Below are 22,886 nucleotides of genomic sequence, written 5' to 3'. Positions count from 1 at the left end.
GCTGACCGGGGCCCCAGTCCCTGGCCTGGATGCACACGCCCTCTGGACCGCGACAAACCAGCACCCTATTATTTCCACGCCATCCCGCTATGCTCATCCGGAGAAGGCCAAAGTGAGCGCTGTTAACCAAGAGTTGGAAACGTTCTCGGTAGGCAGTTCTAGTGGGGCCCACTCCAGAGAGGTCAGGGTTTCCCAAAGAGACCAGAAAAATGTGGAGGTAGGAACTGGGATGAAACTCAGTCAAGTCTGAGTGCCCGCTTGACATTTATTAAGCCGTTCTCAACTAAAAGCTGAAGGTTGGGTCCCTACCAGAAATGAATTTTGGTAAGCATACACAGGTGTTTATGTTGTCTTGCCTTTTGTACTTTATACCAAAATACATGCAGAAAGTTTCAGTACATTTTCATAAACTTAATACACCCATTGTCCATTTATTTTATTTTATTTTTAAAGCTAAACTTTGTGGCTCACACCCTTAGTCCCAGCACTGGAGAGGTAGAGGCTGGCGAAATCTCGAGTTCAGGACTAGCCTGGTCTATGAGTTTCCAGGTCAGCCATGGCTTACACGGTGAACCTCTGTCTCAAAACAGTTAATAAGCCCCTTCCATTTCTAGGACAGATTTGGGGGTCTATGGCTGTTGTTAATCGTTGTCTATACTTGAAGGCTCAAGAGCTTCATTACGACATGTACCTCAAAATATAAAAGTAGTGGTTATATTTTGTTTTACAACTCCCATGCATGTTGAGGAGGGAGCTGGAGAGATGGTTCCATTGGTCAAGTGCTTGTGTTCTGATCCTCAGCACCCATATAACAAGCCCAGCATAGCTGCCCTGGCAGAACACTCAATTCTAGGGGCTACCAGAGGCTCTCTGCACAGTGTAGCCAAACTGGTGAGCTCTGGGTTCAGGAAGAGACCCTGTTTCAGAAATTAGGTGGCAAGTGATAGAGGAATACACCCAGTGTCTATCTCCTGCCTCTGCATATACATGCATTGGTATGCACACACGTATGAGAAAAATAAATAGCAATAGAAAAAACTATAGTTAGGTATGTTGGGTAAGCCCCAGGACAAATACACATCTAGGAGGTATATACATGTAGTCATAGATGCTAGCTATAAACTTACTTCTAATTTTCTTGACAGACCAAATGCTTTTAAAAGATTTTCATAGATCATTAATTAGTAAATTGTATTTGTGAAAAATGGGCATGCTGTCCCTGAGGTTCTTTGGTGGCCTTTTTCTAGGTGATGAGGCAGACAACCTTTCCTGCCTCTGAAACATGTGCAGTATAAGTCAGACGGAGCCCCAAGCAGAATCCCAGCAGGTCTGCTCTCTATGTACCTAGAACCGAAGGCCTCTGTCTGTGCAGAAACCAGCACATAGGTCTTATGATTATCCATTCACAATACCAAAATATTAGAAACTCAAATGTCAATCAACTGATGAGCAGACAAAAAGGAAAAAAGAAGAAAAATTATGTAGAAATATTTTTTAAAGCTGAATATAGTAGCACATGCCTTTAATCCCAACTTGGGGAGCAGAGGCAGATATGGATCTCTGTGGGTTTGAGGTCAGTCTGATCAACGGAGTGAGTTCCAAGCTAGGTGAGACCCTGCCTCAAAAATACTAAACTAAGTAAAGTAATTGGCATATTAATATGTAATACACTGTAGACAAACCTTTAAAACATGGTGCTAAGTAGAAAAGGGCAGGTACATGCCTTTTTTTTTCCTATGCAAGGCTTCTCTGTGTAGCCCCGGCTGTCCCGTAACCCACTCTAGACCAGGCTGATCTTCAGCTCTGGGATTAAAGGCGCGTGCCACCACGACTTGGCTACGCGTCTCCATTTTTCACAGCATCTCAAGAGTAGGCAAATCCACAGAATCCCTGTCAGGGTTGCCCGGGGCCTGGGAAGAGCGTGGAGAGTGTGCAGATGGGAGGTTACTTTAGGGGCTGATGTCGATTTTATTTATTAATTCAGCACGCTCAGCAGAGACCCTACAGTTCAACTTTGGTTGAAATGTCCTTCTGTTCAAGCAGTGCTGCAGTGATTTGCTGAGCAGAACGTCCCTGTGCACCCCACACAGATCTGCAGGAGAGATGCCCTGAAGCGGCAATGCTGAGAGAGGACTGGAGCTCTTGTTTTACTAGAGAGCGCCAGATTGTTAGCCTCAGGAGCCCTCCTGGTACAGACATCCCTGGTGGTGTGGGAGAGTGAACTCAGGCAGCGGTTTTCCGGTTGACAATGATTTGCCTGTGTTTCAGATGAGGAGTTTCCCTCCATGTAGTCTGATCCGTCACTGTGAGCCCAGCGTTCCACACAGCAGCGATGGGCTGGAACCCCACCACTGATGGATGTGGTTTCTCCAGTTCACCACTGCCTCCACCACCCACACCTCCTAACCCAGGCTCAGTGGATGGTGTCACTTTGGTGCTTGAACCTCTGTGTTCTGCATCTTATAAAAGCCAGGAAAAGGAACTGGCTGAGAGGATTATGGTTTCAAAACAAAAGTCAGCCCAATCATATTGGGAGTGGGTAATGAAGATTATAAATGTAGCAATATACAAAGCTCACCTCTCTTGGCTTCCGTTTCCTGGTTGGCCTCTGGGGCATTTAGCTCATAATCCCCAGATTAGGCTGCAGGAAGTCACTGGGAAGTCTGTGTAGGAAAATGGCTCTTGTGAGCTGTGGTTCTGAAATGTGCTTCTGGCCAGCAAACAGCTTGGGGTACGTGTGGTAAGGAGAGGCTGGAGGCAATGGAGGAGGAGGGCTCAATGACAGGTCCTCCCCAGTGGGGGTGTGGACTGGGTAGTCAGGAAAGTGCGAGTTCAGAGAACAGCACCATGGAAAACGCACCTGGGGAGTGTCGAAGCTCCTAGTTAGGTGACAGAAATGTTCCCCGAGACACGTTCTCAGCAAGAGGAACCCACTGGGGTGACCATGAGCAATACACTTCATGGTGGAGGCTTCAAGGTTGCTTGCTGTCTCTCTGGTAGTGAATCCAATCTACTCCAAGCCTTGTCCTGCCAGCTTTCCTGATACTTGAGACCAGAATGCTTCCTGACTGGACACTTAGCTGCAGCGCTCCCAGTGGGAGATAGCCTGCAACCCTGGAGATTGCTGTTCTTCCAATGGACTGCCATTCTGTCAGTGTATCACACCTAGAGCATGCCCTGACACAGGAATGAAAGTGTTTCTCAAACAGAATTAATGTAAAGTCTTAAAAAAGAATAAACACTGTGGACAGAAACACAGTACATGAATTTTGAGAGGGCAGTGGAGGGAATATGAATCATCCCTCCCGCCAGGAGAATGGGGACCTTTTAGAGTTAAAGGTGGAATTATGATGGCTTAATGAGAATAACCCTTATGGGCTCATATATAAGCCTATAAGCTTGGTCCCTAAGTTGGTGGGCTGTTTAGGAGGAATCTGTAGGTGTGGCCTTTTTAGAAGAGGTGTGGGCTCTGAAGTTTTAAAGTCCATGCCATTCCCAGTTCTCTCTCTCTCTCTCTCTCTCTCTCTCTCTCTCTCTCTCTCTCTCTCTCTCTCTCTCTCTCTCTCTCTCTCTCTCTCTCTCTCTCTCTCTCTGCCTTTGCTTGTGGCTCGAGATGTGAGCTCTCAGCTGCTGCTCCCAGCACCATGCCTACATCCTGCACCATGCTACCCACCGGGATTCCCGGTCATGGACTCTAACTCTGCAGTCATGATCTACAAATTAATGCTTTCTTTTATAACTTGTGTGGGCCATGGTGTTTTTATCACAACAGTAGAAAGGGAACCAGACCCTTGTCTTCTGGGCCATTGTGAGGAGTCACTTGAGTAGAGTTCAGGGCGTAGCTCCAATCTTAGGATAGGATTGACAACACTGTCCTTCCTGAGACTGGCCATTTAAGACAAGGCACCAGGGGCCATTGATCTCTATCTTCATAAGACAGTGCAAGTCATGGGAGACATCTTTTTCTTACCCACAAATCTGAATCATTTGTTAAAGACTTAAGTCTTCTGTAACGCGCACTTAGAAATGGTGTATCCACCTGGGCTTACCAAATGCCAGAATACAGGGTTGGCATGTGTGTCTTCAGTTTGTGTCTGTCTCCCTTTCTTTGAGCTCCCTTGCCTGTTTACCTTTACAGAAAAACTGAAACCTCAGAGATAAATGGTTGTTCCAACTGCGTTGTCAAAGAGGAACTAAATCTAAATTATATTTATGATGAAATAAATACACAGGGAGCATCTGTGTATTTATAAGCTGTAAGTTGGCTCTGTAGGCGTTTAAGCAGATCAAACAGATTTTAAAATGACTTTGTTTCTTCTAGTCCCAGACCTTTAGAGTTAAATCTTATCTAGGCTTGACTAATAAAATAACTTTTTAAAAACCTGTTTTTTTTAAAAAAAAAAAAAGAGGGACTAGCAGTCAAAATCATCTTTAACACGTTTACACTTACACACATACACCTTAAGTTGGCATGCTAAGTGTGATGGGTAATGTTGATTGTCAACTGACAGGACCTACAATCACCTAGGAGACAGCCTCCAGTCACACTAAGGGATTATCTAGATTAAATTAGCCTCTGACCATCTATGAAGGATTGTCTAGATTAGATTCATTGAAGAGGGAAAATTCACCCCCAAAAAGGCAGCATCGTTCCCTGGGCTTGGGTACCAGCTGGACTGCACATAAAGGAGAAAGTTTGCTGATTCTGCAGGTTCATCATTTTCTGCTTCCTGCCTATGGATTCAGTGTGACTAACTGCTTCCAGCTCCTAACAGGGACCTGCTACTGTGATGGAATAAATCCTTGAAATTGCTTTGCTTCAGGACTTTGGTTGTAGCAACAAGGAAAGTAGCTAAAACAAGTAACTACACAATAAGTCAAAAATGAAATTAACAAACCAAACACCAGAAAACAAAACAAAAACATAAATAGAATGACTGAAATAAAAGTGGATACCTTAAAACCATATGCTCAGAAATCAAAACACAGTATCCAAATAAGATCTTAAGTCAGATAAAAGTGAATGGGGGATCCAAGAGATGATGCAGCAGTTAAGAGCGTTTGCTGCTCTTTAAGAAGACTGGAGCTCTGTTCCCAGCTCACAGCTCCCTGTAATTCCAGCTCCAGGGGATCTAACATCCTCTTCTTGCTTCCATGGGTGTTCAAACATGCACTAACCCTTCTACATGCATATACACACTCACTCACTCACACATACACACACACACACACACACACACAGAGAGAGAGAGAGAGAGAGAGAGAGAGAGAGAGAGAGAGAGAGAGAGAGAGAGAGAGAGAGAGAGAGAGAGAGACATGCCAGTTAGTGGTGGTGCACGCCTTTAATCCCAGCACTAGGGAGAGAGAGGCACGTGGATCTCTGAGTTCAAGGCCAGCCTGGTCTATAGAGTGAGTTCCAGGACAGCCAAAGGTACAGAGAAACCCTGTCTCAACCAATATATATATCAACAAGCCATCAACCAAACCCAGGGGGTGTCTGAGCCCCAGAAAGAATTCACCACTCAAGAAGGCAGTAGCCAATGTTTGGGCACAGGGGTTCTGTGCTTGCACCTGGTGCTGATCCAGGTGACTTCTCCAGTGATCCTTAGGACCATGTGTTGGATATGAAACACAGCTCTTACCTCAGAGAAAATAAGAGTTTATTCTAGAACAGGATGTGAGTGAGCACGGCCCAGGCACACAGATGTAGGTTACCCAAATACTGTGTTCTAATGTAATACTTTGCTGAAGTTTTTATAGTAATGTAAATATCTGATATGCAACCCCCGTTAAAGGGTTGTTTGACCCCCCCCCAAAAGGGGTCAAGACCCACAGGTTGAGAACCACTGTTTTCACAGCCGAGCAGAGAAGTCTCTGCTGTCGACTTCAAGTGTCTTCTGATAACAGTCTTGACCTTTGAGTCAGTGGACCGTGAATAGATGTTAAGCTTCAAGGCTAGCCTGAGATAATGGCTCAGGACCCACATCCCAGCTCTCCATAAGCACAGACATTCTAACCCATCGCCAAGCCTGTAGAATCTTTATACAGTGCACTTCAGTTCACAACAGGTTAGGGAGGAGAGTTTAGGACCAAAAGAACCACCGCCCACCATGACCCAGCCATATAGGCAAGGCCTGAGCTGTAAACCTCTTAGCTGTGCTTTGGCCAGTCCCCACCCTATCAGCCTCTCTCTTAGCTGCCTACATAAATGTCCTGTTGCCTGTCATATGGGAAAGAATCAATCAAGACTAAAAATGGGAACTTGATCTAAATTCTGACTCCAGCTGCAATTCAAACAATGCGGATGATGGAGAACAGTGTCTCGGGCCTCAGAGGTGGTGTGAGGGAGGGCTATCACGCCCTGCACCTGAGAGGGCCCCTGGGACTGTGTCTGGCTGCAAACAGAATCCACCAACCATGGCTTACACAGTAGACTGGAAGATCGTCATAAGAAGTCCAAGACTGGGCCAAAAATGATGTTGCATGCCTTCCAATACTCAGGAGGCAGAGGCAGGAGGATCTCATAAATTTGAGGCCAGTCAGGTCTATATAGCAAGTCTGGCTACATAGTAATAATATTTCAAAATAAAAATAAAATACAAACAAAAAGAGAGGAAGAGAGAAGTCCAGGGCTGATGACAAAATGACTTGGCAATAGAGGTGCTTGCCCACAGGCCTGATTCTGGCCTCAGATCCCATGAGGTGGCAAGAGAGAAACAATTTCCAAGTTGTTCTCTGATTTCCACATGTGAAGTGCATTTGTCTGTACTCATATACACATCCATAAAAATAAATAATTTTAATGGAACTATATAAAGAAAAGAAAAAGGTGAAGGACTTTGCTGGCCCAGCTGTTCTGGTAGAGTGCCCCAGTTGTCAAATGGGGTCCTGTGAGATTACAATGGCCTTGCTCAGGCATTATCAGTCAGTCCAGAAAGGAATGTCTGTCTCCCCTTGGACAAACAATTTTGGGAAAAGAGACTGCAGGCTCAAAAAAATAGCCCCACATGGCTGCAGCAATCTCCTCATTCCCAAGCCCTTCCCCTAGCCCTATAAAGGGTCCCACCCCACTTTCTTCCCTTGCAGGCATCCCTTTTCCCTCGGGAGAGTGTCCAGTGCTATTTGAAATCAACAGTTCTACCTGTTGAGATAAGAATCAGGTCTCACTGGGCAGTGGTGGTGCACATCTTTAATCCCAGCACTCAGGAGGCAGAGGCAGGTGGATCTCTGTGAGTTCGAGGCCAGCCTGGTCTACAAGAGCTAGTTCCAGGACAGATTCCAAAGCTACAGAGAAACCTTGTCTCGAATCCCCTCCCCCCAAAAAAGAATCTGGCCTCTCTCCTCCTGTCTCTTTACCCCGCCTCAGAAATCTAACACTTAATAGAGCTTGTCAGGGACTAAGGCTCTCTTCCCACTTTGCTGTCACCCACCCCCCATTTTACCTGTCTGAACACATGGCTGCTGCATCCTAGCCACCACGTTCACACTCCTGCAGAATACAGGCGCAAGGAGATGTGAGCCACCTCTGTCGTCACATGAGCAAATGCCTTCTTGGGCGCTCTGAGCAGATCTCAGAATCATGCCGCAGGGCCTGCTGTACTGTGGCTTCTTTCTCCTATACTATAACATGGCCATCCCATCCTCGCCCAGAGCTGAGATAACCTTGGCCCAGCAGTCATGGCGTCGAAACAACAACAATAGCAGTAACAGTAATAGAGCTGTTGAAAGTCCCAATATAAGGAGTAGGGGGAGAGAATCACTGTGTGATTCCAGCTTTCCCTTTCTCCTGCCCCACCCCTCGCTGCAAGTTATCTTGAGGGATGTGGGAGTATATAGGAAGTCGAAGATTAGTTAAAAATGGAACTCTCTAATGCATCTTCCACAAGATTCATGATGAGCTGTTTTGGGATCACCCACACTCCTGTAGGTACCCATCCCCCCATAAGCCCAAGAAACTCAGGTATTTGCCAAGGTCGGCCTGGGAAGAACTGCTGCATTGTCTGGGTGGACAGATATTTATGCCCATCTCACCAAGGAGCGTGCCACAAACAAGGTCTCCTTTCTCTGTAGACAGAAAGCCCAATGGGGACCTATCAGGAAGCAGCCAAGAACAGACACTGAGTGGGTGACTCACAAACAAAGGAGTGGAAATCCGTGGTGGACCCCATGGCCAGCTTGGTGGGAAGGTGGTGGGTGGCGGCTCTGGGGTTCCTGCTCAGGGCCTGCACCAAGGCAATGTGACTTGATGGGGGGCTTTATTCTTAGAGTCACCTTCAGCCCTCCTGCAGGATAGGAGTTAGTCCCGAGGCCAGCAGTGGAGAATATTTTGGTTCAAGAACAGCAGCATAAGCCGGGTGGTGGTGGCGCACGCCTTTAATCCCAGCACTCGGGAGGCAGAGGCAGGCGGATCTCTGAGTTCGAAGCCAGCCTGGTCCACAAGAGCTAGTTCCAGGACAGGCTCTAGAAACTACAGGGAAACCCTGTCTCGAAAAACAAAACAAAACAAAACAATAAAAGAACAGCAGCATAAGAAGTGGCTGCCCCCAGCTTCCAGTTACCTGGGTGGATGGGGGTAATCTTAAGGCCACATGGATGAAGACACAGCTGAAGGTTTCATCTTGTTTTTAGCACTGAGCTCAGTGAGACCCACTGAAGACCTGGAGGCAGCTAAGGACATGTATCATCATCTCGCCTGGTGTTCTATATGTAGCCCTGAGACTGGCACTTTATTATTTTAATGATTTATCCATTTACTTTATATACATTGATTGCTGATTTGCATGCATGTATGTCTGTATGAGGGTGTCAGATCCCCTGAAACTGGAGTTGCAGTTATGAGCTGCCATCTGGGTGCTGGGAATTCAACCCAGGTCCTCGGGAAGAGCAGCCAATGCTCCTAACTACTGAGCCATCTCTCCAGCTCCAAGGCAGGCACTTTATAAAGATCAGAGTTTAATGCAGCCACAGCATTGGGGCTGGAAGTTACCAGTGGGTGGCCCTATCAGTGGAGGCCTCCAGCTTCATCATGTCGTGAGAATGGCATCAGGGTTTCTCTGTGTAGCCCTGACTGTCCTGGAACTCACTCTGTAGACCAGGCTGGCCTCCAACTCAGATCCACCTGCCTCTGCCTCCTAAATGCTGGGACTAAATGCATGCACTACCACTGCCCAGTGCTCTCAACATCCTTATCCTCCAGCAAATTCCTACAGAACAGCTCACTGACCTCTCGACTCTCAGTGGCTTTTCTAGCCCAAAGTTCCAAAGTCCTTCCACAATCCTCCCCAAAACACAGTCATGTCTGTCATAGTAACACCCCGTTATCCTGGAACTAGCATGTCTTAGTTAAGGTTTCTATTGCTGTGATGAAACACCGTGAGCAAACAAGCCAAGAAAGAAAGGGTTTATTTGGCTTACACTTCATACCATGACTCATCACCAAAGACGTCAGGACAGGAACTCAGACGGCAGAATCTGGAAGCAGGAGCTGCTGCAGAGTCCATAGAGGAGAGCTGCTTACTTGCTTGCTCCCCATGGGTCGCTCAACATTGTTTCTTATAGAACCCAGGACCACCAGCCCAGGTGGCCACACCCACCATGGGCTGGGCTCTCCCTGGAGGTGTCACAGCTCAGAAGGTCCTGGCAGTTAGGAGCCAAGGAATACTGAGTGTTACAGCTCGAGGGGAAGTGTTCTGGCAGTCGGGAGCCAGGAAATAGCACAGACCACAGTAAGCGAGCAGCTTAGAGCCCTGCTCTAGGGAAGGCTTTCCCAAAATGACAGCTCTGCTCTGACATGAGGGGGCTTCCCAGCAAAGTTGTTACAACTTGGCCCTGGTACTTCAGAGTGTAACAACTTTGCTCTGCTAGGGGAAGGCTTCCCAGCCAAAGTGTTATGGTCCTGCTCCTCCACTCAATTCTGCTTCTGACTTCCCCCAGCAAAGTTGTAACAACTCGGCCCTGCTATGGGGAGGCTTCCTTAGCAAAAGAGTTACAGTCTCGCTCTGCTCCAGAAAAAGAAAGTCTTCATGCAAGCCACGCTCAAGAGATTTATTGGGAGGGAAGAGTCCAGGAGAGTGGCTACCTTTACCCCTTTACCAGGGTGGAAGAAGAGCAGCCCCAAACAGAACAGGAGCAGGGCTTATATAGGGCTGCTTAGGGGGTGGAGTTTTCCCAGGGGGACGAGGAATTGGCTAGTTTTTCCCTACTCAGGGATTAGTTTAATTGGTCAGGGGGCAGAGATGGCTGATTTCAGAGCCAAATTGTTTTTTTTTTCTGGCCTTTTTGGCTCTAGTTTTGGGGCCAGGGCATGTTTCTTTCACTGACTCTGATTCTGGGGACAAAGTGTTTCCTTAGCACTGGTTTCAGAGTCAGGGCATGTTTCTTTGGTTCTGGGTTCAGGGCTAAAGTATGTTTTTCACTGGCTCAGGTCTCAGAACCAGGGTGTTTCTTTGGCTGCCTCTGGTGTCAGAGCCAGTGTGGGTTTCTTTGGCCGGCCCTTTTACCCTACTAATTAAGAAAAGGAAATTTTAAAAAAGGCTTGTACACAGTCAGATCTTAAGGAGGCATTTTCTCAACCGAGGTTCACTCAGACGACTATAACTTGTGCAAAGTTGACATGAAACTAGCCAGCACGGCCCCCTTCTCAAATTTCTCACCCATTGGTTTAGGATGCAAAAGCCTTATCTAATGAATAATTTGGGGGTTGAGAGTGTCCCCTTCTCTGATCATGGCTCAGTCAATATCCTGTGACTGTCCAACTCTTCCAGTTGAGACCAGCAGGTGGCAGCCACCAGCAAGGGGAGAGCCAACTAGAGGCTCTGCTTATGTGACTTGACTCTATGCTAAAGATTTTTCTACACTGGCCCACCTGGGAAGCTGTGACCACACACCTTCCCTCTTCTGTGGCTGTGGGACCCCCCCCCCCCAGACTCCCAAGCTGGCAGCTGGTGTGATGACCTGGACTCCACCCTGCAGACTGGGTTCCCTGAGTGTACACCTCTCTGCCTTCATTTGTTTCCAGGCTCTCCAATACTTGATGTGGACTCTAATCGTTACTTATAAAGTTCTGCATGTAAAGCCTAAACTACTGCAATAAATGTGGCCAAATTACCCTCTCCCATCAGACAACGGAGATGTATTCAATTAGTCATTCAAAAAATAGTTCCCAAGTGTTTACAATGGGCTTGGCGTCGAGGACACACGGAATCTAGAGGCAAAGTCTAGGCTAGCATTAAGCCTCCTTGGATTAGACAATGGTGAGAATAAGTACGGTTGGAGCCAAGTGATGACAGCTGTGTCTACAGGTGGCCTGGGACGGAGCTCTCACATCCCTGAGCTGCTAGTGATTCTCCAAAAACGGGTGACTGGTACGTGGACTGCTGCCTTTCCGTGGGCCCCAGCTTCACATGCAGGAGCGGGGGCTTGGACAGGCGGATTCTCAGGGTTTCGAGGACGAGAGCCTCAAAGGCCTGAAGGGCACACCCTTCACCAGGGGCGGGGCGCTAGGCTATGCCTGCTGGGCCACTCTGCGTGCGGCCACAGCGCCACCTTCTGGCCAGAGGTAACTCTAGCACGTGACTTTCCGAGGGCCTGAGTCCCGCAGCTGCTTCTCATCACCCAGCTCTCCAGCCTGCAAGCTTCAAGCATGACCAAGCTAGTGGAGTCACAGTCCCCGAGGGTCCCAGGACCCGGCCTTGGAGATTAGTTTCACACAACGCAAAGGAAGATGGTCCCCATGGCCGTCAATTTCACTGCGCCTGCGCATTCTAATTCTTGAACAAACGCCGCCGCTGAGAAATTTGTCCCAGATGACTTGCCATCTGTTTCCAAGGCAACCCAGGAACCTCCTGGCAACGACGCGCGGCCTGCGCAGGTCTCCCGGCCCAGAGGTGCGATGGCTGCTGCGAGTCCCAGCGTTTTCCTGCTCATGGTCAACGGGCAGGTGGAGAGTGCCCAGGTGAACCGCCGTGCACCCCGCCTTGGGCCGGCCCGTTCCCCTCCCCGGATTCTTCCCTCGTTTCCTAGGGAGCCAAGTCATTGCTCTGATCCTCTCAATTAGTTGGAAAGGAGAACCAGCGTTTGAAAACATTGGCGCCTGATTTCTGGGCCCAACCCTCGAGACCTTGAGCTGGTACCAAAATCACTCTATGGCCTCCAGCTTGGATCCTGTCTACTTGGTTGAGTGATGGGCTGGGGCTAATGGGAGTGTGGGCTCCGCTGACGCTCTTAACAGCTAGGAAAACTTACCAGAAGGCAGTGGCCAAGTGGGATTCGAATCTACTTCTGACTCTCAGAACTTGGCTACATTATTCTTATGGGTTGCTTGTTGAAAATGCTCATTATTCCCACTTATTCTGAGGTTTGACTAGGTGATTGACGTTCTGCCAGGCCCGAGGTTCAGTAGGTTTCCCTGCCTTCCTGATTGATCAGGTACTGACTGCATCCTCGCTTTTTATTTTATCCAATGGAAGGCTGCCCAGCTGGGCTGAGTACTCTGGGTCCTCCCTTCTCCCAGGCCTTCAGTTCTAGCCATAGAACTGTAGCCTCCCGGGTTTCACATCAGCATGGTTCCTGTATATCTAATTTGTGCCCAGCACTGGGGACACACAGAGGCATAAAACCTGTTCTTTCCTCAGTCAGACAGGGTTAGCAGACACAGGCATTGAGTACCTGGATGCAGAAATGCAGAAGGCAAAGGGAGCCAAGCAATGATCTTTAGCCAGATAAGGAGTGAAGAACGGGTTCCCTGTGGGAGAATTCTGAAGGATGGGCAAGGGATCTGCCAGACACTGACTGGGAAACACAAGACAGAAAGACACACAAAAACAGCCTACGAGGTGGGCAGTCTGGGACTAACCCCAACTTCATTTCTGTCCCCTGCCCTGCTGAACTCCACACCCTCCACCCCAGGTGCCTCGTGCGCCTAATTCCTACCTTCTGCACCCGCCTGGCTAATGTGTGGGCTCACTTTGCATTCCCTAAACAGAATCCTGCGTGCTTTTCTCTCAGTTTCCAGAGTACGATGACCTCTACTGCAAGTACTGCTTTGTGTACGGCCAGGACTGGGCCCCCACAGCGGTAAGTTGAACTCCTGGGCCTCCCTCCTTGGAGCTTTGTGATTCCTGAAGTATCTGTCCTGCCCTTCTATCCTAGACCCAAGAGGTAGACACTGAGGTCAGAGTGGACCCAAGCATGACTTTGCTCCTGGCAAGGCTAGTTTACGGAAGACAGCCACTGCTAGGTTCGCTGATACAATTCTTGGAGTCTGCTGGTGGCAGCCAAGAGGGACAAATGGCAGCCTAAGCTGCCAGACCCTGGAACACTGCCTGCCAGTGGCTGTGAACACCATCAGCCAGTAACCCCTCCCCCCCAAGCTGGCCCCTCCTCAGACAGCAGAGATTGAAGAATCGCCTCCAGGGGTTCGAGGGCAGTCTTTCACCGCAGGAACGGGCTGTGTGCAGACCACTGCCACGCCCTGCTTTTCTGCTTGCACAGTGCTCACTGAACCCTCACAGTAGCTTAAAAGCAGAAGCTAGCCAAACATGGTTTGTGTGCCTGCAGTCCAGCACAGAGGCTGAGGCAGGAGCATCTCTGGGAGTTCAAGGTTAACCTGGGCTACATATATAAGACCCAAACAAATGGGAAAATAAAAAATATGGAAGCCCAACTTCTTTGAGCCTGGGCTTCTTCATTTGCACCACAGACATGTTAATACTTTTTGCTTGTTTTCTTTTTCTCTAATGGTACTTATATTTTTTTTAAAAGATGCTTCGATGTTTATTAGAGATTTGATTTTAAATTATGTATATGTGTATGGGTGTGAAATGCAAGTGCCCATGAGGTCAGAGGTCAGATCCCCTGGAGCTGGAGCTTAGGTGGTTGTGAGCTGGAGAGATGACTGAGCATTGAGTGCATATTCTTGCAGAGGACCCCAAATTGATATCCAGCACCCACATGGCTCACAATCATCTATAACTCTATTCCCAGGGGATCTGAAGCCCTCTTCTGGCCTCCATGGACACCAGGTACATACACAGTACACAGACATGCATACAAGCAAAATGCAGTAAAATGAAAATTGGGGGAGGGGATTTCAAAATAGGGTTTCTTCGTGTAGCTCTGGCTATCCTGGAACTTGCTCTGTAGACCAGGCTGGCCTCAAACTCACAGAGATCCTTCTGCCTCTGCCTCGTGAGTGCTGGGATTAAAGGTGTGCGCCACCACTGCCTGGCTATAAAATGAATTTTAAAAGCAATTTTATTTTGTGTGTACAAGCACATGCAAACACACACTATAGCACACACGCTGGGGACAGAGGACAACTTTTCTGGAGCTGGTTCTCATCTCCACATTGTTTTAAGGCAGAGACTCTTGTTTCTTGCTGCTGTGTTTTGTACTCCGAGAGCATCTCCTGCCATTCCTGTGTATAGCTGCTCACACCAGGGCTGTTCTCCTGCTATTCCCCGTCTCCAGCTGCTCACACCAGGGCTGTTCTCCTGCTATTCCCCGTCTCCAGCTGCTCACACCAGGGCTGTTCTCCTGCTATTCCCCATCTCCAGCTGCTCACACCAGGGCTGTTCTCCTGCTATTCCCGTCTCCAGCTCACCTCACACTGCCACACCAGGGCTATTAATCTGTTTGTTTTCCATGGTTCTGGGGTGGAACTCACTCAGGCTGTCGGGCTTGTGCAGCACACGCTTTTACCCACCGAGTCATCTCGTGGGCCCAACAGTTTTTAGTAATTATTACTGAGTCCTCTGAGAGTGACCAGTGCCTGCCAGATGTTCCCACTGTAGAGGAAACCAATACAATAAGTAGGACACACTCTAGTCTGTTAGTCAGAGGTGAAGAGGATGAAGAGGAAGAGGACAGTGCATCATCGGGAGCTAGAGCATACAGATAACGGGGACAGACTCCAGACCAAGGCACTTTGGGGTAACTATCTTAAAGAAAGGTGGGAACAAGCCATGCAGAAAAAACTGAAATGGCCTTCCTACATATGTGGAAGGGGCATGAGTACCTGGAACTGAGATCAGCTGTCTCTGTCAATGTTTATACAGGGCCTGGAGGAGGGGATCTCACAGATAGCATCTAAGAGCCAAGATGTACGGCAAGCGCTGGTGTGGAACTTCCCAATCGATGTCACCTTTAAAAGTACCAACCCCTATGGCTGTGAGTATGTGGGTCCTGATGGGAGGGGTGGGGCCTTGCTGCACCTCTCACCACTCCCCTCCTTCAAGTGGCCACTGCCAGCTTAGTTTGTGCCCCAGCCTTTGATGTGCTGCAGCCACCTAGCTGGAGGGTCTGACCACAAGTTGCTCAACCCCCCACCCCATTGCCTAGTGCTCCAGTCAGCTCCGGTACCTGCTTGCCCTGTGCTGGTGGCATGGGACACTCTCCTGAGCCTTAGTTCATTCCGGCCAAAGCCTCCCCATAATCCCACAGCCACCCTTCTAATCTGAGCCGTCGCCAAGCTCACAAAGCCATGGAGGCTGAACAGGCCAGGTTAACGCTGATCTGCCAAGGCTGGCAAGTGCGTAGTGGTAGCAGCTCAGAGAACACCGCTGGGGGAAGCTCCCGTGGAGAGGAGTGTAATGTGAACCTGTCTGCATGAGTCCCTTCCTGAGCACACACCCAGCAGTGTGCTCAGGGATGGGTACACGAGTGTGTCAAGAGTCTGTATGTAGTTGTTCTTCAAGGAGCAGCAGCCCAGGGGCTCTCACTCCTCACAGCTGACTGCGGTACAGCTGTGGTGATCAGTTATTTGGTGTTGAGAATGGACAAACCACTATATATGAACCGAGTAACTCACAGGTTACTTTTGGTGGCATAGTAGTAGTGGGAAGGACACAGATTTAATTACCCTTTACTGAGTACCTCATGTCTGGTACTATTCCAAAGCTTTTAGACACAAGAAAGCTGAGGGCAAAAAAGTTGGGAAACTTGTCTGAGGCCATTCAGCAGTAACCACAGAGCCAGCTTCTAGGCCTCCCATCAATCTGGAGTTGCAGCAATCTGCTCTGCCTAGAGGTCAGACACCTAGGAGGTGGAGGCCTGGCTGCCCTGGCTGCAGGTGATGAGGAAGCATATGTAAACATCAGTATGTTAAGAAGAAATACCTGGAAGGCTCTCAGAACTTTCAGAACAAGCCCCTCCCACAGTGTCCTAGTTTGGGAAGACTATATCCATCAGAAAGGAAGAAAGCAGGGCCCCAGGATTGGCACGGAGCCTCCAAAGGGCTTCCTGTGTCTACCCAGTGTCTTGGCTCTCCCCAGCTATGAGCAGAGGTATGGAGAGTGCTTCCAGGGCACCAGCAGAGGCCCAGAAAGTAGCAGGACAGAAGCCCTGGGTGTGGACAGGGTTCCCAGGGCCTTGGCCAGCATCCTGAGTCCCTGCTCCATACCTCAGCCGTTTCCCCACATGCCAACCTTGTCCTTCCCAAGGGCCACAGATCGTGCTCAGTGTGTATGGACCAGACGTGTTTGGGAACGATGTGGTCCGAGGCTACGGAGTGGTGCATGTACCTTTCTCTCCTGGACGGTAGGTGCCCAGTCTGCCCCTTATTGGGCAGGCAAACCCTGGGGACAGCACTTTTAGGCTTTCTGGTCACTGCCCTTCCTTGGACTTGGGCAAGATATATTCAGGGGTCCAAGTGGCCTGGGTATAGTCTGCACCCGGGAAGAGACACACGTAGGTGGGATGCCTGTGCTACTGGAGAGGGTTGGAGGTGGGCGTAGAAAGAACAGATCCTGTGTACAGCCACACACCTTCATCCGTACAGGCATGCACCCTGGCCTGTGAAGGTTTCCACAGGGCCAGGACTGTTCCTCAGCACATCTGTGTGAAAACATATGTTTCAGGCACAAGAGGACCATCCCCATGTTTGTGCCGGATTCTACGTCTACTCTGCAGAAGTTCACAAGGTGGGTCTTCCACTTGCAGCCTTGCTGCTGTTGAGCTAATGGGTAACCAATTGGCCAGCACCTTCCACCCTCCCAGGACCTGGAAACCGCCCAGGTCTTCACAGGCAGCACCTAGAGACAGATGGAAACGTGAATGTAGGCAGGGGCACTGCCAAATCCTTGGGCTTCCTTGGCCACTTTCTGGCAGCTTAAGGCTCTGAGGCTCTCTTCTGTGCCCTGTCTGTCTTTGTCACATGGACATGTTTGTCAGGCTGCAGCAGCATGAGGCAAACTCCTCATGGGTACCCCTGGGAAGCCGCTTTAAGTAAGAACAAGAGCAGAGTCAAGCAGCAGCCATGAAGAACCTGGGAGCCATGTTCCATACCCGGGCCCTGAGAGCTCTTGCAGTCCCTCAGGAGAACTAAAGAGTTAGGAGCAGTTAGAAAGGTGCTGCTGCCAGCAAGTGTGAGGGATTGGGGATGGGGGGTAAGGGTACAGGGAGGAGCCAGGACACAGCATCAAGAAGGTCCCAGAGAACAGAACAAGAGCCTTGGAGATGGCCCAGAGGGAAGGCCTTTGCCACATCCAAGTAGGGGTTTGAAGGGCCTGCTAGCCCAGCCAGCTGCCTGTCACCTCTGCTCCCCGCTAGGCTGACAAGGATGAAAGGCAAGTGAAGGGCCCCTGGGTTCCTAGGCAGCAGCCAGTGAGCAGCCTCTTGTAAGCTAGCATCAGACAGAGGGGGGGACCTGGCCAGAGTCCTATAGCCCTGGAGAAGAGGCCTGGACCCATTTTTGAGAGGTCTGAAAAAATGGTTCTGGGCTGTAGGAGGACCGACTGGCAGCACCTTGCCTATGCCTGCCTGGATAACCCAGGATAATCCCCACCTTGCAGCAATCTTAGTAACTCCCACATAGACCCTCCTCACAAATAAGGCCACCTTCCCAATGTCTTCAGTCCCTGCCCAGTAGCCTTAGAGCTGTTACTCAGCCACTGTAGCCCCTCCCTCCACCCCAGTCTTTGCAAAGCCCATAAGGTGGTGTCGCTGCTGGAAGCTGCCTTGGCACACCCTCTTCATTGAGGAGTCACTTGAGCCAGGATGCCAGCCTCTTTCTTGCTTCCCATTTGCCTGGCCTTGGATTTTTTGAGCCCACTAGGTTCTGCTCTGCCTTAGCCCTTGCCTGGAATATTCTCCCTGAACAGTCTGCCTCTTCTCAGATGAGAAAACCAAATGTAGATTAGAAGAGAACTGGGACCCAGCGAGGGTAGGATGTGCCTTTATTGCCAGGGATTCTCTCTGAGACTCCTCAGTACTGAGGTGAATAGTTAGAGCTTTGCTCCGATGGGAAAGCAGGAAGAGGTGTATATATACACACGCACACGGCCAGTGTCTTCTGGAACTCCAGGGACCCTGGTTTCCTCACCCATGCTCCCTGCCCCCGCCCCTTATCTGAATAGCAGTGCGTACTGCTGTTCCCTCAGGACCCCCTGCCCTGCCCAGCAGTCCAATAGGGCTGCTGAGGTCTAGCCTGGGAGCCCAGGGATCCAGCCATGCCCTCAGCATAGTTATGGGTGGTGGATGTGTAGTCATGATTACCTTTCAAGCCTGCTGCAAAGTGCCCAGGGAAAAGACAGAACCCTACCTCCACAGGCAACCAGGAATGCTGGTGGACTGGTCCCACAAAGTCTGAGTTGGTCCTGGTTGCTGTGCTTCGGCTAATCCTGGGCCTGTACATCCTGTCGATGTGCCTCAGAGGCCTGAGTGGGCCCAAGATCTGAAGTCGGGGTGCAGTGGGATTGTGCCCTATGTGGGTTACTAGACATTCGTAGAAAGTGCTTCTGAGTTTGCCAGCCAGAGCCTGGGGGACTAAATGATACCCCTAGCTAGCTAAGACTTTAAATGTCAGGTAACTTGTTACCCAGAGCCTTCCAAGACCAGATCCTCCCAAGGGTAACGTTCTGTGGTAGCTGACAGGGTGCCTACGCTTCTTTTGTCCCATGAGGTAGGTGTGATTATCTCTTACTGTAGACAAACAGGTTCAGTGACAGGGTGGGACTTGTTCTGAATCCCATACGAGGCAGTTTGGGGAGGTGAGTCTGGCACTTCTTGAAACTGGGTTCTCTCCCGAGGAGGCTAAGGGTCACATTGTCCTGCTTCTCCTCTCCTGACCCATCTGCTTTTTTTGGGGGGGTGCCCATGGGGTTGTGCTTGGTGATGCAAACCCACAGGACTTGCCTGGGCGGGCTGGACACTTCCTGGAGCACCTGGCAGAAGCCCTGCCAGGACTGTTGGCCATAGACCCAAATGGGACATCTGGCACCCTACCTGGCCTCCAGATAGGCAAAAGGTTGTCCTACACTTAGAGGATGCCAGGAGCACTCCTACTCAGTGTCTAAGGCCAGCAACTTCCAAGTGTTCCTCACTGGTGTTTTCCTGTGTCCTCAGCTGGTTCATGGGACGGCGGCCAGAGTACACAGACCCCAAGGTGGTGGCCCAGGGTGAAGGCCGAGAAGGTAAAACTGATGTTTCCAATCCTAGCTGAAGGAATGAGGTGATGGGTGAAAGCCAGGGAGCTGTCAGACAACTGGAACCTGGCAATATACAAGCCACCTAAAGAATTTTCTAGAATACCTCCTACACAAGGGCTTCAGCAGGTAGTTTGCTAGATCCATCCCTGACAAACCCGGCTAATGCTAACCTCATGTCTCCAGTGACCCGTGTCCGCTCGCAGGGATTTGTCACCCTCCTCTTCAATGTGGTAACCAAGGACATGAAGAAGCTGGGCTATGACACTGGGCCTGTGCACACACAAGGAATACTGGGTCCCAGCCTGCCACAGGGCAACCCACAATGAAAGCATCAGCCTTTCTGTCCACCACTGTGGCCTGGGGACCCCACAGCCCACAGATAATCAAGGACTCAAGCAGCCTAACTGGGAAGTTGGAGAGCTGAAGATAGTTTTCTAGAATAAAGTTTCACATTTTTTCAGAAATTCTGGGGCCTGGATTTCTTGCTTTCTTCATTAGCACCTCCCCTACAGGAACAGGCCTGGGGCTCAACCTCCCAGAAGGATGCAATGCCATGCTGGAGTGAGGAGTCAGCCTCCCCAGGATTGCTAACTGACTTTTCAGAGCTGAGACCCTCCCGAGGTCCTCAATACTCATCTCTAAGACGTGTCTTCTTTCACATCAGGAAGTTAAGTCTCTTGCTTCATGGCTGGCACTATGGCTGTCCACAATACTGTTAGCATAATCTACAAGAAGTATCCTGGGGCACCTGCCTTCCATCTTCCCTTTATATCTCCCATGTCACCCAACTGTAGTGCACTGCGAGAAGCCTGAGGAAACATCTTGCTAGGGCAAGAAGCATCCCAGGCAGGAGGCTGTGCCATCAGCGCAACTTTCTGGCAGCACCCACAGCCCAGCACCCTGGTATCTGTGGGAGAGCAACTGGGCCTCCAGTTTCCCCATGCATGCAATGGAGACCTAGCATGTACTGAGGCTGCTGCATCTGGCCTCTGCTGTCCAGCAGACACGCTGAACAAGGCTTTCACCATGTCTTCAAACCACCAGTCACACTCCTACACATCTGAGTTATATGCTCCAAGAGCCCACCTGGGCCAGACTGCCTTTCAGACCCACACACCCCTCAGCTGGGCTTTTGGAACTTTTGATCTGTCAGCAAAGTTCCCTGAACGGCAAGCTCCTCCTGCCTTCTGAAGCAGCCCTGTCTCTGTAGCTCCATCCTCTCCTACAGGGTCCACTTCAGCTCTCCAGATAGCATTTGTTTCTTTGCACATCACCACTTCCAGACTGCTTCCCTAGGTCTAAGCCAGCAACCCACACCAAGAGTTTGCTCTTGATATTCAGTTTCCTCCAGCTGTTCTTGTGGGTAGCCTTTTCCATACATAGCCTCCGTACTTGCGGGGATGTTGACAACTGCATCACCCAAGCATCTCTCTCAGACCGGTACCTCCCTCATGTGGCTGCCTTTTTGCCATCCAGGGCCTGCAGCCCCAGTGTCCTGTCTGCCCATTAGCACTCATGGGTGTCCTTTGTACATACTCCACCTTCTGTGTTCCTTTATACTAGCTCAGCAGAATCTCATCTGCCATAGTGATCTCTTAATCCACCATCATACCCTGGGGACCTCACTCTGCCCAAAGTTCCTGAGTGTTCCTCAGGCCACTCCCACATGCCCACCTATCTTTAGACCATCAGCACACCTATACTCCCCATCTCAAGTGCCTCCTCTTACCCTGGAGATGCAGAGGCCATATCACACTGTCTTTTCCCCACTGTCACATCCACGATGAGCAGTCCCTTCCTCAAGCTCACTGGTTTCAGCCGTCACTAAGCTCTTGGTTCAGGAGCCCCTAATATGTCCTCTGCATCTAACCCTATTTCATTTGCAGGTCTCTTGCCCGACACCCATGCCACTTAGCCTTTTCCCACCTCCAAAGTACTGTCCCTTTGCAGTCCATCTCAGGCCTCAGATACCATGGTTTCATCTGCCAAAAGCTTTAACATAATGGGCAAATACCCCTTTCTTCAACACTATGAAGCTAACCACAGAAAAGTTGAAATGACTTTACAATGAATAACAAACCTACCATCTAAAAATTACAGACATTTTCCTGCGGTCAGGATTCAATATCTGCAGGTCCCACAAACCAAGGTTCCAGGGCCAAAAACCAAACATTTACAGAAATGTGTAGACTCTTCTTGTCCCCACCCCTTGATCATAGCAATTGTGTTATTTTCATTGTGTTTGGTATTACCAGCCATCTACAGATGACTTTAAGTACAGGAGTCACATCTTCATGGAGTAAGCACTATGCAAATATTACACCATTTATACAAGGCCTCACATTTTGGTGCCCTAGTAGGGTTCTAGCCACCCAGGACACCAAAGAACAGAGACTGTACTTGCATTTTCCATTGGTCCATCTGTCCTCTCCAGTCCACCTGTGCTTAGCAGGTCACAAGCTGTGGGTTGCAGCATGCATATTATTAGCCAGAGTTCTGTACTATTCATCTTTCAAGTGAACGTTTACATCCAACAAAATACACACAAATCTGTGCTGTATGATCAGTTTCAATGAATGCACAACCCAACCCCAATCAAGGCACAGAAAGGTACCTTCACTTCAGAGCCTCTGGCGTGCCTGCCAGTCAAGATGAGAGACCATGCAGTGGAAGACTTTGGAGGTCAATGGCTAGAGTGTGTCTAAAATGTAGGTGGGTGCCAGCCACGAGACCTTTTCGTTTTTCTGTTGTTTTTGTTTTGTTTTCCCCATGACAGTGTTTGTGTAGCTTTGGCTGCCCTGGAACTTGCTCTGTAGATTAGGCTGGCCTTGAACTCAAGAGATGTGCCTTCCTCTGCCTCCCATATGCTAAAATTCAAAGTGTGCACCATCTCCACCCGGTGACATGTGACTCTTAAGATATGAAACCCATGTTTACCCTCCACTGTCACACAGTTGTGTTTACAGACTGTTCACTTTTTCATGGTCAAACTAGTAGACTACATCTCGTAGGCTTCTTGTGTCCCACTGGGATGCTTACAAAATGCTGCAAGGTTGTCCACCATATAGGAACCTCCAGAGTGGCCCTTGCTCTTGTCCATGAAGCCCTTAGAAGCCCACGCTGAAGGAAGCGTGATGAGGGAACCATCTGGTGTTAGGTTCTAGTCAGAAGGGGTGCTGCAAGGACATCCCTGCTGGGCATTTTTTTTTTTTTTTTTTTTGCGGGAGGATTTTATTATGGATGCAGGGAACTTATTCCTGCATACACACTTGACCCAGAAACTGTTACAAGGAATGAGTTTATGCTGTGATTAAAAACTAGAAATTACTGTCTATGGTACAGACTACCACTAGGGTGGTAGGAGAGTGCAGAACACACAGCAAAGAGCCACTGACAGAGCTCAAGGGAGGATCTGTGGCTGAACCAACAGCTCTGTGGGAGGAGGGGAGGATGTCCCAGAAA

General features: G+C 49.4%; 1 protein-coding gene across 1 annotated transcript; it reads left to right on the top strand.

Moving 5' to 3' along the window:
• The first annotated feature begins 11,839 nt into the window (after positions 1 to 11,839).
• B9d1 (B9 domain containing 1) lies at positions 11,840 to 19,888 on the top strand. The gene is made up of 7 exons (XM_038327306.1): positions 11,840 to 11,953; positions 13,006 to 13,074; positions 15,057 to 15,168; positions 16,440 to 16,536; positions 16,857 to 16,919; positions 19,342 to 19,409; positions 19,608 to 19,888. Exons 1-7 carry the CDS (start codon positions 11,891 to 11,893, stop codon positions 19,748 to 19,750), a joined length of 615 nt encoding a protein of 204 aa, XP_038183234.1. The 5' UTR covers positions 11,840 to 11,890; the 3' UTR covers positions 19,751 to 19,888.
• The last annotated feature ends 2,998 nt before the right edge of the window (positions 19,889 to 22,886 follow it).

Source organism: Arvicola amphibius, chromosome 4 (genome assembly GCF_903992535.2).
Source record: "Arvicola amphibius chromosome 4, mArvAmp1.2, whole genome shotgun sequence".
Lineage (NCBI taxonomy): Eukaryota > Metazoa > Chordata > Mammalia > Rodentia > Cricetidae > Arvicola > Arvicola amphibius.
This window is presented reverse-complemented; position numbering and strand designations above follow the sequence as displayed.